Source organism: Salvia miltiorrhiza, chromosome 1 (assembly GCF_028751815.1).
Source record: "Salvia miltiorrhiza cultivar Shanhuang (shh) chromosome 1, IMPLAD_Smil_shh, whole genome shotgun sequence".
NCBI classification, from domain to species: Eukaryota; Viridiplantae; Streptophyta; class Magnoliopsida; order Lamiales; family Lamiaceae; genus Salvia; species Salvia miltiorrhiza.
In genome coordinates this window covers 34279168-34295102 of record NC_080387.1, presented here as the reverse complement: position 1 = coordinate 34295102, position 15935 = coordinate 34279168, and the positions used below count along the sequence as shown (strand labels likewise).

The window sequence follows — 15935 nt, the reverse complement described above, 5'->3', positions numbered from 1 at the left end:
ATAACCTCAAAGCGTGGCCCAAAGACATTGGAGCGTTTCAAGAGACCATACTTCACACTTAGGATGGTTGAGTCCATTGCGATCACTTGGTCCGAAGGTCACACAATCCCCGGTCACAAGGCAGTGCTTCACTCCTCCTTAGATAGTAGTCATACCCGTTACTCACCAAGTATGACCCTCACCAACCTTCTCTCCCGAGGTCCCCAACTCTGCACTTTGAGTGACATATGCCTCCTGGACACAACCATTTTTGGCTTGTTAGCCGACCAGTCATAGACATGCTACGGCGCAGAAGTTACCTTCCTCGTTTGATAACCATGGCTTGATGCCTCGTCACAGTTGATGGATAGTCTCTAGAGAAGCCCAAGACTGAGGAAGGACAGTGTATCCCATCAATCCTTTCCCCACCTTCCGGATCTACAACGCCTTTTGTTGACGCTGCTCGGCTACTCGGTCTTGGGTATACTGGTTGTCACGCCCTGGTATACCCTGGCTTTTGTTTGACACGGACAACGTTTTACCGAACGGAGATCACCCGTTAGGCCCCTACTGCCCATGGTTTGATACAGATCCGTCTGGAACCACGAGACTCAACCGAAAGAACAAATGCCTCACGAATGTTTACATATTGATAACAATTATTTCCACCCCTTAAACCTCACCAAGGGAACTACTCACACATATTGAAAAACGTAAATGCGAAATAGAATGAACACATAAATTAAAGGGAATTTGAAATACTTAATACTCCCTCCGTCCGCCAAGATTATGTCACAATTACTATATCGGGCGTCCGCCAAGATTATGTCACTTTCCTTTTATGGAAATGGTCCCACCATCCTCTTTAATATTTTATCCTTACTAACACTCTTTATTTACAAAAAAACCACTCATCTCATAAAGTGGTGGGACCCTTTCTCCACTACATCAAAATCATCACCAATTTTATTAAATCCCGTGCCCAAGCAAATTGCCATAATCTTGGCGGACGGAGGGAGTATAAAAAAATACCTAAGGAAACAACCTTGGCTTTGTTCGTCACAACGGAATTGAAATACGAAAAACAAATAAAGTGTTTGGTGCGAAAAATGTAAAATGACAAAGTAAATTATTTTCTTGGTGAACTAACTAAAGTCTAAGTCTAGAAGAGTAATCCTAAACTATAGAATGTAAATTTGCTCTCTGAAATTCGTAAGACTCCAAAAACTCTAAAAACTGCTGTCAAACTGCCCTCTGCCAGCCACACATGCTGAAGTTTATATAGCAATTCGGTAAACCCTAGCCGGCAGACCAAATCTGGCAGATTATTTCCTTCCATATTTAGCTTGATCCTTGATTTGATTTGATAGATAATGGATCTCCTGCGGATTTGGGGTTGACTCCACATTATTCCAGATCCTTCCATTGCTAGAATTCGCCAGAATCTTCCGGGCAATCTCCTCCACACGTCTTTCCATATATAGCTCCAGCTGCTGACTGTTGTTGACGGGAATGGTCATACTAGCCTCTTTCTTCGATTGGCCTCATACCAGGTGGTACACTTCGAACGTTCCCGCGCCTCGAATGGTTCTGAGGGGTACTTCGTCGAGCTCTCTTCCTGGTTCATATATAGTTCATCTGTGTTGACTGCGACTGCTGTTATGGCCTTACCAACTGCTTCCTTCGGTTAGCCTCCCACCAGGTGGTACACTTCGGAGATTCTCGCGCCTCGAATGGTTCTGAGGGGTACTTCGCCGAGCTCTCTTCCTGGTAAGTTTCACTTCTGGAAGCTTGGATAGTTTTGTTCCGGTAATGCCCATTCTGACCACATTTCATGCATATGCCCTTTTCCGAGCTTCCTCCTCCTGAAAACCTGTTTTCTCCCCTAGACGACTCAAACAAACATAAAGAAGAGAAAAAACTAGGGCCAAATGGCCCAAAAGTCGAAGACGCATCAGGGTGTGATTTGGCATTTCTGATGCTACGTTGGCATTCCGACTGCCAACTCATATTTAATTTGGCCGGAAATTTTTCCCAGACGGACATTGCAATAAATTGAAAGCTCGTTGAAATTTTTGCTACAATTAAAAAGATTGTCAAAAAACCAAATTTTGGAAAAAGGTTAGGTATTTTGATGCAATTAACCCTTTTCTATACTATGTAAATTTTTACAAAATTCGGTGATAGCAATTACATTTGTTGAATATTTAAAATGTCATATATTGGTATTTTAAATATAGTAATGGGCTGAGTAATGGTCAATTGCGAGTTAAAAAGAAAGTGGTAGTTCAAAAGAACATACACGTGGAAAACTGTCGACAACTATTGATGTGTGACAACTGTCAAACATCTGTTAAACTAAATCTAAGAAAATTGTACGTGATAACAGCTGTCAAAACATCTTATGTAAAAGAAAATAAAAATTAAATATTGCCAGGAAGAGTTTGCAACAGACATTTTCTCTATTTGACAACAGGCAATGTCCATTGTCTATTAGTTTTTTTTTTTTTTTTTGTAGTAGTAGTAGTGAACATCTGATGTAAAAGAAAATAAAAATTAAATATTGCCAAGAAGAGTTTGAATTTTTCCGGTAAATTATCACTGTTGGAACTGCCGCTTTATATTATATATTGATTATTGTTTTTTAATTTTTGTCTTTTCAATCATGTAATTTTTAAATTTAATATTAAAGTAAATTAAATACATAAAAAGAATATTATACATATACATATCTAACATGAAAAATATATAGTAATATGATGAGACTCGTGCAGAAATTAATTTTCTAGATTCATTGTAACAGAGATAAATTTGTACAAGTTAAGAAGTTTAAACTTTTGATGTGGCGTTGTTAAAGTAACTTTTGTAAATTTATTATTGCTACCACTCTTAGTGCCTGTTTGGTAGCCAAGGCAAGATATGTCCTGGTAGCTTAAAACTAGAGGACCCATGGCAGGTTACTCTTGATAGGTTGTAAACACAAATTTTTGTATTTCAATTTAATAAAATATAAAAAGCGTTACAAATATAACTTTAAATACTTGAATGTAGATTTATGTGGGTTGCAATCTCTAGTTGATCCTCTAATTCTTCTATTCCATTTGATTCTCGAACAATCTCTAAGATTATTGAAATACTTGATTTGGTAAGGTCAATCCAAAGGACTCAAGTCATGATTTTGGATTGAACGTTGAACTTGATTTGATTTGAGGAAGAACGTTTTTAGAATTTGTAAGAATGTCTTGAAGCTTTTGGACTTGATTGATTTGATTTGATTTGAGGAAGAACGTTTTTAGAATTTATAAGAATGCCTTGAAGCTTTTGGATTTGGTTTGATTTGATTTGAAGAACGTCCTTCGAATACTCGAAGATGTCTTTGGATACTTGAAGATCACTTTGAATATTCGAAGAATACTTTGAAGATCCGAGGAAATACTTGAAGATTCAAAGAAATACTTGAAGATTCGAAAAAATCCTTGAAGATCTTGAATATACTTTGAACACTTGAGTTGAAGATCTTGACAATACTTTGAATACTTGAGTTGAAGATCTTGAAGATACTTTGAATACTTAGGGCCTGTTTGATAGTGTGTATTAGGCGTGTTAATTAGTATTTCTACTGATTTTTTTTCTGTTTGATAGGATTATTATTTATCATCCAGGCCCGCATAAAAAATAGAGCCCGCACCTAATCTATTGTTCTTGTTAGAAATTGTATCCACCGCCACCCCCCAGTTAAGTTATACTCATTTCTACAGTAAAATATATTACTTTTTAGGTTGACAAATTTGTCCCCCCCAATTCTTCATCTGCGCATCCATTAGAGACAATTCTTCATTCTGCTCTTGAGATTTTTTGAATGTGAATATTGATAAAATTTGGGTGAATTTTGCATTGATTTCTACTTTATTTTACAATTTGTTGTTTTGGAATTACAAAACGTATCCATAAGAGAAAATTAGCGGTTCCACCACCATTGTCCTCGTTGACCCCCGCCCTCGCTGTTCATGGTGCGGAGATATTGGGGCATAGCAACGGCGGTGCCATTGGGGCATGGCGACGCAATTGAGCGGCGCCATTAGCGATTCCACCACCACCGTCCTCTATTCAGCCAATGTAATTTGCTCGGGAAGAAAGGGGGTGGGAGGGGAGACGTGTTGGGCAGCGGCGGAGTCGAAACATTGGGGGCGATGAATCAACGAAAATTTCAACAATAATTTTCTTTATGCTTGAGAAGAAAGGACGAAGGTTGTGGGGCGACACTGAGAAGAAGAAAAGGGGTGGGGTGGGGTGGGGTGGGGTGGGGGGGGTGGGGTTACGTGTGATAGAGAAGAAAAGGGGTGGGGTTACGTGTTCTATCACAAGGGGGGTTGGGACTACACATTTGCTTATAGGATTTTTTAATTTTTTTGTTAAATTAAGGTCAAAAAGGTAATTTGCAAATTTAATCTGTTTTTGGAATAATTTATTAATTTAATCTTAAGTTATATATTGCCTATCAAACAAAAATATGAGTTATCTCAAGGATTATATTTTAACTATCAAACACAAATATAAGATACTTATCATTCATTATCTACGATATCTATCTTGAGTTAAATTATCTTGCCATATCCTAATAAAACTATCAAACGGGGCCTTAAGAGGATTCTTAGGCTCACCAATTCTTGCAATACTTCACTTGTCATTTGTGAAAACCCCAACACCTCTATTTATAGATGTAGGGAGATGGGCTTCATGGGCTTTGGGCCTCCATGCATGGGCTTTAGGGTTGAGATGCCAATGGGCCCATTAACTTCTTTATATTAAATATTAATAATATATCTATTTAATTTTTGGAATAAATTTTCTTTTAATAAAATAGAAAATATAATTGAATATTTAATTCATGAATTTACATGTGGCACGATTTAATTCGACGACAAATTTGATTATCTATGGTATTATTGTTGTGTGTTTGGTAGACAGGTTAGTTGTAGGGATATGAATTCTTGTCCGTTTGGTAGCTGCTACTATGTACTGGATTAAGGAATGGAATTACACTTGTACCCTTAGCTAAATTCAAAATTGCCCAACATACCCTTCACTGTTTGAAATAACAAAAGGAATAATATTATATCTCTGGAGGGAAAATTCGCTCAATTCGTTGGGCATATAATTCACCCAAATGAGAATTTTTTATTCTCTTTTTGCGACGTTGAAATCGGATTTATTATTATGAATAGTTCCGTATTTCATATTTCATACCACACACTTAGAATTGATTGCTATCATATAGTTCCATATATCAATATTGATATAGTTCCCAATATCAATATCAATATAGTTCACAATTTTTATTGTGTACTGTCGAAATTTTGACAACGTTGCGCCCTTCTCTCCGGATTGGTCGACGACTTTGTGGGGAGGTGATATTGGGAACTTAGGGCTCCGATTAGTGGCAGCTCATCTATCATTTGGAAATTGGAGCTAGAAGGGAGGAGGTTTTCAATGAGGAAGAAGGGAGGTCGGAAGTTGGTGGTCCAGAGTCGGGAATGCGGCTGGTAGCTGTGTCTTCGCTGGAGCCCACGGAGGGGGAAGCTAATGGCGGCGACCTCAAAGTGCGGTGGCCTATTTTCAGCTAAGAGAGAGAGAGAGCGACATAGGCTGAGGGTGAGGTTCTCGCCAGGTTGTCAGGGGGAGTCGACAGTGGCTCAATCCGCTGTCCGTCAAGCAAAAGGTGAAGAGAGGGAAGGCTGAGGCGCCAATACCCTGGGACTCTGTGTGTGTGTGTGTTCTAATGTGTGTTATGAGAGAGAGAGAGAGAGTTGCAGTGGAAGTTGAATGTCTAAGGGGCAAAATTGAAATGTTATTTAAAATTATATTTACTGTAGCAATGAGACTAAAATAAACCCACCAATTTCAGCAGTCCCACTAATGAGAATGAACAGTGTTTTAGGAGCGAGCATAGCCTCTCCAATGGGCCCCAACATTAACTAAAATGTGCTACCAAACGTGTGAAATTCGTGTGTTAAATAAACAAACTAGCATAAATAAGGCTACCAAACGGACCCTTATAACATAAGGGGAAATCCAAAATAAAGAAAAATTAATTGTTAGTCTTGCGTCTAATACCACCATCACGGCGATTGTTTTGCTCATGTCTGCTGGGCATCACGGCCATGATAATATTCAACATTCTGTTGTTTGGATTCGACAGCTTAGTCGGCACCGACAAGTTTATTTCACTCACATCCACCGCGAGGAAAACCGGCCTGTGGATTTTATGGCGAGGCATGGGCATCAGGTCCAGATGCTGACTACGTTCAATTCAGAGTTGACTCCTTGTTATTTAATTTCTTGCTCTGGTTAGGATGGATCGACTTGGTTATCCTAACTTCAGATTCAGATGTCATGTTGATAATTAGTCTTTGTTTTTGTTTTGTTCCCGTTTGATTTTGACTCCTTTGTCTTCTGGATGTAGTCACTTTTGGGCTACATTTATGTATGGTTCTGTTTTGTCTGATTCTTTCTTCTTTCTTTGGTCTCAGTTGGATGTTGTCACTTTTGGGTAGCGTCATGTATGAGATTATGGTTAATGTTATTTACAGGTTGGGGGTCTGTCTAACCCCTCACTTCTGGATGTTTTTCAAAATAAAATAAAATAAATAAATATAATATACGTGTGACATGTAATATAAATTTTATGACGAGATAATAGGTCTTATATGCAAAAACGTGTATTATCGAATCGACAAGGGTAAAATCATGGGCTAGCTAAGTCATGGAACTACAAGGTGTTGTCATGGATCAAATACTTAGGTCTCATTAGAATGATCTTTCTAATGGATAGTCAAAAGGTAATAGAGAGCCTCAAATATCAAATGGAATATTACTCGGTGTTTGATGAAATGCTGCGCAATTGTAAAATCTATATATCTATATATTACTCCCTCCGTTCCGCGAAGCTTGAGCAATATTTCTATTCGGATTGTCCCGCGAAGCTTGAGCACTACTTTTTTTATATGGTAAAAGTTTTTCCCTTTAGTCATCTTTTCACTTTTTCACACACAAAATACTACTCCCTCCGTCCCACTCCTAATGTCCCATTTTCTAGTTTGGGTTGTCCCACTACAAATGTCTCATTTCCTTTTTTGGCAATACACTCTCTCTCTATACTTAATATTTAAACAATTTCCACCAACTCATTTTATCTTCTTTATACCCACTTTATCTACTTTATACACATTTCTTAATTTCCGTGCCCAAAAGAAAGGAGACATTTGGAGCGGGATGGAGGGAGTAACTCCTTAAAACTCGTGCCGAAAAGATATTGCTCAAGTTTCACGGGACGGAGAGAGTATATGAAAAACACATGGGATCCTCTGGCCCACTATTTGTGTGTACCACCGTGTACTCTTAATTTATATGAAAAACACATGAGAGTATATGAAAAACACATGGGAGTATAATTTTTAATTATATTTTCTTCAATTTTAATTTATAATACTTTAATATTATAAAAAGATAATTAACAAGGGTTCACTCATCCAATTAGAATTTATAATTATTTTTTTATATTTATTTGAATTAATAATTGATTATTTTGATTCATTAATTCAAAGTTAGGGTATATAATTTTTTAAAATTTCAATTCTTAGTTATAAATATTAATTAGAGTTCATAATATAATAATCTTTTTTATTTTTATAAAAAACAATTATAAAATAGATAAATTAAGAGTGATACACACAAAATAGTGGGACAGAGGATCCCATCTGTATGAAAAACAGTTTTAACAACATTTTTTTAGAGTCAAATTTCTCTGTCCTTTTTTTCTTTTCTATTTTAAATCTTTTCTAAAAATTACTAAATTTGATTCATGTATTCAATATATATCTTAATTTAAAGATGTCTTTAATTTAATATAACAATCATAACAAACAAATTTAAAACGAAAAAATTATGAACATTTAAAGATTCAAAATTAATTAAAAAAGAACTATTTTTTTTTTGTTCATTTTCCATATTTTCTCTTTCTCACATGACTTCCACGTTTTTTTTTTCTCTTTTCTTTCTATTTTGATTTTATTACATTTTTTTTTTCTTTGAGTTTATATTTTATGCTTTTTTATTTATATGATTTACTAATTATAATAGTTTTTAATGCAATTAAAGTGTAGCAATTATATTGAGTTATTTTAAAACTCTTTATTCTTATATGTAATTCTAAAAGGAAAATTTGTAGTATTAATTTAATACTCCTTTCGTCCGCGATATCGTTTTCATTTATAGAAGTAGGGTCAACAAACTTCTACTCACAACAATAATGGGACCCGAACTCCACTCATTACAATATCCACTACTATCTACTACTCTTCACCACTTTTCTTAAAACCTGCACCATCCACAATGTGGAAACGATATCACGGACGGAGGGAGTATAAACTTATGAATAAATAAATAGATATACATAATAAAAAGAAAATTTTAAATAGAGTGGATTTTTAAAATGGCCACTTTCATATTCTAAAGATAAAAAATGTCCACTAAAATAAAAAACTTAAAAAATGTCCACTGTTACCAAAATACCCTTCACATTAAAAATTAAAAAAATGTCCACTTTACATCACCCCTTTAAAAAATCCCGCAATTCACAACCAGTGTGAATTCACAACCAAAAATTTTTGGTTGTGAATTCACACTGGTTGTGAATTCACAATTCACAACCAATCGAATTCACAACCAGAATTTTTTGTTTGTGAATTCACAACCAGTCGAATTCACAATCAAAATTTAATTCACAACCAGATTTTTTTGGTTGTGAATTCACAACCTAAATTTAATTTACAATAAGAATTTTTTGGTTGTGAATTCAAAACCAGTCGAATTCACAACGAAAATTTAATTCACAGCCAGATTTTTTTGGTTGTGAATTCACAACCAGTTGAATTCACAACCTAAATTTAATTCACAATAAGAATTTTTTGATTGTGAATTCACAACTAATCAAATTCACAACAAAAATTTAATTCACAATCAGAATTTTTTTGTTGTGAATTCGACTGAGTGTGAATTCACAACCAAAATTTAATTCACAATCAGAATTTATTTTGCTTGTGAATTCAAGTAGTTGTGAAATTAAGTTTTTAAAGTTTGAATTCACAATTAAAACTAGAATTTATTTTTTTTGCGAATTCGAGTTTTAGTTGTGAATTCATAGATTTGGTTGTGAATTTAAGAATATTAAATTGTGAATTTATCAAGTTAGTTGAAAATTCAAGAACATTAAGTTGTGAATTCAAAAATATTAAATTGTGAATTTATAGATGTGATAGTGAATTCAAAAATATTAAGTTGTGAATTCATAAATTTGGTTGTGAATTTAAGAACATTAAAAAAATAATCATACATTTCGATCAAATTCTTGTACAACACCAAAATACAAAAGTTCTTAACACAAAAGCTATGTTGCTGAGGATCAAGTTCTTAACACAAAAGTTTTTTCATCTCATACAAAAATTCTTCGTACATACTAACAAAAACTAATCAAAAAGTTCTTCATACATACAATATTTGAAACAACATATATGATAATTGGAGAATAGTGAACTTCACCGGAATTTCAGTAGGGCCAATCTCACTTTGAAGAGTTAACTCTGGAAAACATGCCACATTTCTTTCAGCAGTGATTGGTATCCGACCTCCAATATTCGGAGAATTGAAACGAGAAGCTGGATCAACTTGCAGCGACAACAACGACCCACAAACTGCTGAAGAGGAAATGTTCACATGACTGGTCCATCCTGATGCATTCTGCATAAACACGATAGAGAATCCGCCCAAATGATGACGAAGAAAACAAGCCAACAGCCCGAAAAGGCAAGAAAACATATGCATAAAATGGCACTTCAACTCTTTATCGGGTTGACGGGGAACAGAAACAACAACATCTAAGATTCTTTGCAACTTCTTATATGCATATAAACAAGATAATTTCACAATGCAGTTTGTACCAAGCCAACTAACGATGTGCCTTTCAACTTTCAAGTAAATTAACTAGAACATTGAATACCACTTCTCCAACAAAGTTATGTTTTATATAATCCTACTAACAGATAGTGACAAATAGACAATGGATTAGTTCAACCATTCTAAGATTATCATCAGCATAAACTAAACTTGCAAACATGACTATTTCAGCATTAAATTTCAGTGATGGTACAATGTCATTGCCAATAAATTTACCGGTTCTCGAGAGAGCTCTTCCTTCCAATAGTTTCGAAGCTTCTGCAACGGTGCAAGAAGCATCCTCTGCAGTTGCAGAGGAAGATTAGCTGGAAAAAGCTTCAAACCATCACATTCTTCTATGTTTTTGTGCACGCAATTCCTGATAATCAAACGAAGGCACGCCAAAACCTGCAATTACACTTAAAAAAAATCCAAAGATTAAGAACCCATTAGAGAGAGACAGAGAGAGAGATAAATAACTGACTGGGTCTACATCGCGGGGCGAAGGAAGATCGAGAAGGGAGTGAATGGAAGACTTCTGCTAATTCGAGAGACCAATGCAACTTCATACAATGCTGGTGCAATTCATATCATACTAAGCCCCAAAATTGCTAATGATAATCATAACAACTCGAAAAATACACCATTTCTTTATCCAAAGAGTATCTGCTTCTGCTACACAATTTTAGTAAACATAAAAAATAGAACTGAAGTCTTATGATGTACTTTGGATTTGAACCGATAAAATTAATGGATGGAATCGATTAGAAAAAAAGCCCTAAATTTGGGGATCAACAGATTTGAAATCAAAATGAAAGCACGCACCTTTGATTGGCTTTAGCCTCGACAATGAGGCAGCGATTGCTATAGTTTGCTGCTATCGCCGGAAAATCTGAGGGCAAGGGCGGTGGCCGAACTTGTGAAGGGGAAACACTTGTCACTCCCCGCGCTACCGCCACCGCGGCTCCAAATCGGGCCGCCCGCCGCCCAAGACGCTCGCGCAGCGCCTCGTCTGGATCCTGCTCTCTTTCCTCCTCAAGCGTCAGGGGATTTTCCTCTTCGCGCCTCTTCTGTACATCTCCGGTATGCTCTTCTACATGGGAGGCTAAAGTCGCGGCGGGGGGTGAAGCAGGAGATGGCGGAGGCGACGAGGCCGGGGCAGCGGCGCTTCGCCGGCAATCTAAGCTCGAAGGAAGAGAGAGAGAGAGAGAGAGAGAGGGAGAGTGAAACCGTGAAAGAGAGAGAGCAGATGAAATGACTATTTTAGGCTAAGGGGCATTTCCGTCCTTTCAACCATAAAGTGGACAGTTTTTATTATTTTTATCTTAGTGGACATTTTTTATCTTTACAATATGAAAGTGGACAGTTTTATATATTTACTCTTTTAAATATGATTTAAATTATTTTATTTTTATTTCTGATCGTATACGGAAATTTTCATTTTATTTGTAAAAATATACTCCATTTGTTATTTTCTTTTTTCAATTAAATATAATATTAAATTGACATATATATATATATATATATATAGAATATTAAATGTGATTTAAATTATTTTTTATTGTTTCGCCTTACTTTATAATCATAATGAATAATGTTAATTACAATTATCAAATATTTTAAATATTTTGTCGACGATGGTATTTACATTTAAATTTATAACAACATTCTGATGAGGATCATGCACTAATTGAATTTTCATCATAAAATATATAATTTCTTCGAAAGATTTAACTAAAATAATAGCATCATAGTATGATTTATTGTATTAATTCATAAGTATATCCACTTTTCACAAGATGTATGTAAAAATTTATTTTAAACATATAGTTAGTTTAGTAATATAAAAAAAATTACTCTTTTCAAAAATAAATATGAAATAAATGGTGAAAAATATATTTTGCCATATATTAGATGATCTTTTTTAATCCATTATATCTATTTTATTATAAATAATATTTCATCCGTCCACGAAGTGAGCACCCATTTGAAAGTGATACAAGTTTTAAGAAATTGATTAAGTGTGTGTGAGTGGAATAAGTAATCCATTTTTATTATGAGTGCGTTGTGTGGGGCACACTTATTAAAAAAAAGGAAATTGGTACTCTTTTGGTGGATGAGCCAAAAAGAAAATATGAATACTCATTTCGTCAACGGAGAAAGTATTTTATTTTAATTTATTTATTTATTTTAATTAATTTATTTTTTATCGTGACCAGGCATATATGAGATTGCAATTGACCGAAAAATTTAATTTATGAAGATGATATAAATAATGGTGGTAGTGCATCTACAAATGTATATATATAAAAGGATTCCATAATATTCCCTTGTCCTCCATAATATTTATTCCCTTGGCCCCCAAGCGCAAATCCATTTGAAAGGTACACAAACTTTAAGAAATTAATTGAATGAGTAGTGAGTGAAATAAGACTTTCATATTTTTATTATAGTAATAAAATGATTAGTTAGTTGAGTGTTTTATGTTTAATTGTAGACTAGGAAAGTGGGTTACAAATTTTAATTTAAAATTTACCATTTAAATAGTTCAAGTGATATCTAAAAATGGATTATATAACACTCCTTATGTATTTTTTTTTTGAATTTATAGATACTTTGATTTTCAAATTATATTTAATATTTATATTTTTTCATTGAAAAATAATACTTAATTTTAATATTTAAATGCACGGGTGGTTGTAATAGTTTTACTGCTTGTTATATTTGGTAGTTGATTTTGTCAAAAAAGTTGTTAAATTATGTGGCACATTCTCTAGCTAGAGCGTTTAGTGATTCTTACACCATATTCCAACCCCAAGAAAATGAGATATTATCATATTAATTGCATTGTATTTTTATATATTTACTCATTGATTAATACATAACGACTTATTGCTGCTGCAACCGGTACCCAATTTATGTCTTGAAAAAGGATTACTATAAAATTCCAACTAACATTGCCAATCACTAATTCCCAAATGCTCTATGATCTGTCTCGATCAATGATGAGCCGAAATCTTTTCATTAGAAAAATAAAAAATAGGTGACAGAGAAAAGCATTTTCACATTTAACAATATTAAAAACATTTTCAAATAATTACATGTTTTTTCTACACCAAAATCACAATCACAAATTTCGAAATTGAAAAAATAAAATAAAAAACAGTGGAAACAGACTTCGTAATTAAGCTTGTGAAAATGCGAGTTTACGATCAGTGGCTGCGCAGCGCCACCGCGGAAAGCACGATCAGGAAGATGAGGATGACGGCGGCGATGAACGACGCCACCACCGCGCCGCTCACGCGCTGGCAGAAATCGGTGAACTGCTGGCAGATGGCTAGCCAGTTCACCGTGGAGTTGCCGTTGTGCGCTAGGTACACAATGGCCGCCGCTGCCGCTGCCGCCGCTGTGGTAAAAGCCGCCACCGCCTGTTTTTATTAAAAAAAAAAAAAAACTGCTAAATGTACATACGCACCAAATGTAGGGTTCGATTCAAAATCTCTCCAAAGAAAACAGGCGACTTTGATTTTCTTTTTCGAATAGTATTTCTTTTTTGTAAATTAATGATTTATAAACGTGTAGAAATGGATGATGAAATATCATCATTTATAATCGAAATATTAATTACCGTGTCGAAGATGAGAAGAAGAAGCTTGATTCCTGCTGCTTGAGGGCGAACAATTCCAATAATGGAGAAAGGCAAAGATAATACTAAGTAGCTACTAGCAATAGCATTTGCCACCACAAAAAACCTGCATTTTATTTCAATAATATCAAATTATAATGATACAAAAATGCAATTAGATACAACACGATTTTGTGATAGATGATTTCGCACGAGAAAAATCATGCATACACTATGCGTGCAACGATGGAAGACGCACCATAAATTTATAGTGGAAGCTATATTTTTTTAATTTTGAGTTGAGATTTTGAAAAGATAATTTTCTTAGGATTTATAATGGGAGCTATATTATAGTATAATGATTCATATAGGGGTTGTAGCCGGCTTGAGCTCGACTTGTTTAATTAATAATCGGGTGTTCGACCTCAGTTCGAGCTTTTGCTTTGTTGATTGAACTCCACTCGTCACCTAATTACCGAGATCGAGATCGAGTTCGATTGAGCTCAAATCGTATAATATTTGAAAATATTGTATCCGAGTATGAACTCAAGCTCAGCTCATCTGATATTTGTAAAAATGATGTTCGAGTTTGACCTTTCTAAAAACTTATGAAGGCTACAAAATTATTCAAGATGTGCTCTTAATCAACTTATTACTCGAGCTCGAGTTTGACTTGTTTTAGTGCTCGCTTTAAGGATTCGTGAACAAACAAAATCAAGCATGTTCGTGAACCCAACAAGTCGAGCACGAAATGATATTTTTTCAAGCCGAGGCAAAAATAACTCACAGTAACTCTATTCATTAATTTATAATCATATATTCACACAAATAATTTTTGACAATTTTAGAATAGTAACAAAATAAAATAAAAAACTATTTGGTGGGGGCTTGGTTCCTTTTAACTTTGTCCCTGCATGCAACATGCAAGTCGAACTACTCGTAAATTAAAAACATAAAGCAAAAGTAGTAAATTAAAATGAGTGTTAATTTTGTGTTATTACGTGAAAGCGGGGAGATCATCGTAGCTGGCTTGGAACTGGAAGAACTGAGTGAAGAAAGGGAGCGTTTCGTCGGTGGTGCCCATGGTGGCGGCGGCGGCGAGCGCGGCAGCGGCGGCGCAGAGCCTGAGAATGAAGTCGAAAATGGAAGCGCCTCTCTTCCACGGAGCTTGCGGGAGCCGAGTTGCAGCGGCGGTTTTGGCTTTGGTCGATTTGGATTCGGAGATGTTTATGGCTGCTTCGCCACTGCTTTTTGTCGAATTCATCATCGTAATTTTTCTTCTTCTTCTAGTATGTTTAATTGGTTGAGGTGTAGTGGGAGAGAATTGGATGATTTTGTGTTGAAGAATTAGTGAAGAGATTTATAGCGGCTGAAGAAGAGAGAATATTTTGATTGAAGATGGATTAGTTTAATTTGGTCATTTTAAGGATTTATGATAGTATAAAATTTTGTGGAAGATTAGGTTTTTGTGTGGAGGAGTTATGACTAACTTGCTCCACTTTAGATATTTAGGATTAATTCAACTTTGTTGGAGTTTTCTTTTCTTTTTTCAATCTATCATAAGATTTATAATTAATTCCACATGTATTTTGGAATCTCCTTAATTATTACAAGTTTTTGTTAATTTGTTTGTTTGTTTTTTTAATTTTTTGCAACGCATTTTAGTGCCAATTATAAAAATTTTATGGGATTATATCACTATGAAATGCAATTCACATTGCAAATTTGTGGGAGAACCTAACAGCGATCAACAACAAAAATATTCATAAAATTCAACAATTATGTCGCTAAATGAAATAGACGGACTATCGATTGAATCATTCAAATTTTAAATTATTTGTCGCTAAAAAATTTGAAGATGAACTTTTCACCAATCATAGAATTGGCGACTCCAAATCATTTATCGTTGTTTTGTCACCATTATCAAACTTGAACCTCTATCGTTATTCTGTCTCTAATCAACGGCGATTTTTTTTTTTTGTATCTAATTTCGTGGCAAGTCGATTAATATTTTGTAGTGAGAAAGACGATTTGATTTTAGAATTAGATAAGATATATAAAGTCGTATACCTAACTTATGGAGGGATTTTAGTTTTCATTATTTTTTGAAGAGCCTTCATAACTTAACAAAAACCATGAATTAACAAAATAAAAGACAACACTAGCTAACAATATTTTATTATCAAAAAATATAATTATTAAGGGGTATCTCATTGCACAGGGAAAAATATCTATCTCAAATATGTAAATTAAGAGTTTAAGGAATGATAGTACCTGATAATGTGATGGTGACTATATCCACATGACATGGACAACTTGAAAGTGTTGGTATAAGTAAGTG

General features: G+C 34.7%; 1 protein-coding gene and 1 long non-coding RNA gene across 2 annotated transcripts; both read right to left on the bottom strand.

Moving 5' to 3' along the window:
- Window positions 1–9342: 9342 nt before the first annotated feature.
- On the bottom strand, window positions 9343–11264 carry LOC131021771 (uncharacterized). Its single transcript, XR_009101066.1, has 2 exons — window positions 10207–11264; window positions 9343–9774 (listed from the first exon to the last, which is right to left on the bottom strand). It is a non-coding gene; the product is annotated as an uncharacterized LOC131021771 (long non-coding RNA).
- A 1749-nt stretch (window positions 11265–13013) lies between these two features.
- On the bottom strand, window positions 13014–15004 carry LOC131021763 (casparian strip membrane protein 2-like). The gene is made up of 3 exons (XM_057951048.1): window positions 14596–15004; window positions 13598–13721; window positions 13014–13397 (listed from the first exon to the last, which is right to left on the bottom strand). Exons 1-3 carry the CDS (start codon window positions 14859–14861, stop codon window positions 13182–13184), a joined length of 606 nt encoding a protein of 201 aa, XP_057807031.1. The 5' UTR covers window positions 14862–15004; the 3' UTR covers window positions 13014–13181.
- Between the last annotated feature and the right edge of the window lie 931 nt (window positions 15005–15935).

What these genes read in the sequence shown, in the direction of transcription:
- LOC131021763 (XM_057951048.1), bottom strand. Translation starts at nt 14,861, where the DNA reads ATGATGAATTCGACAAAAAGCAGTGGCGAAGCAGCCATAAACATCTCC. An exon ending in GATGATCTCCCCGCTTTCAC is followed by an intron (nt 13,722 to 14,595) that starts GTAATAACACAA and finishes AATAAAATGCAG; the next exon opens with GTTTTTTGTGGTGGCAAATG. An exon ending in TTCTTCTCATCTTCGACACG is followed by an intron (nt 13,398 to 13,597) that starts GTAATTAATATT and finishes TAATAAAAACAG; the next exon opens with GCGGTGGCGGCTTTTACCAC.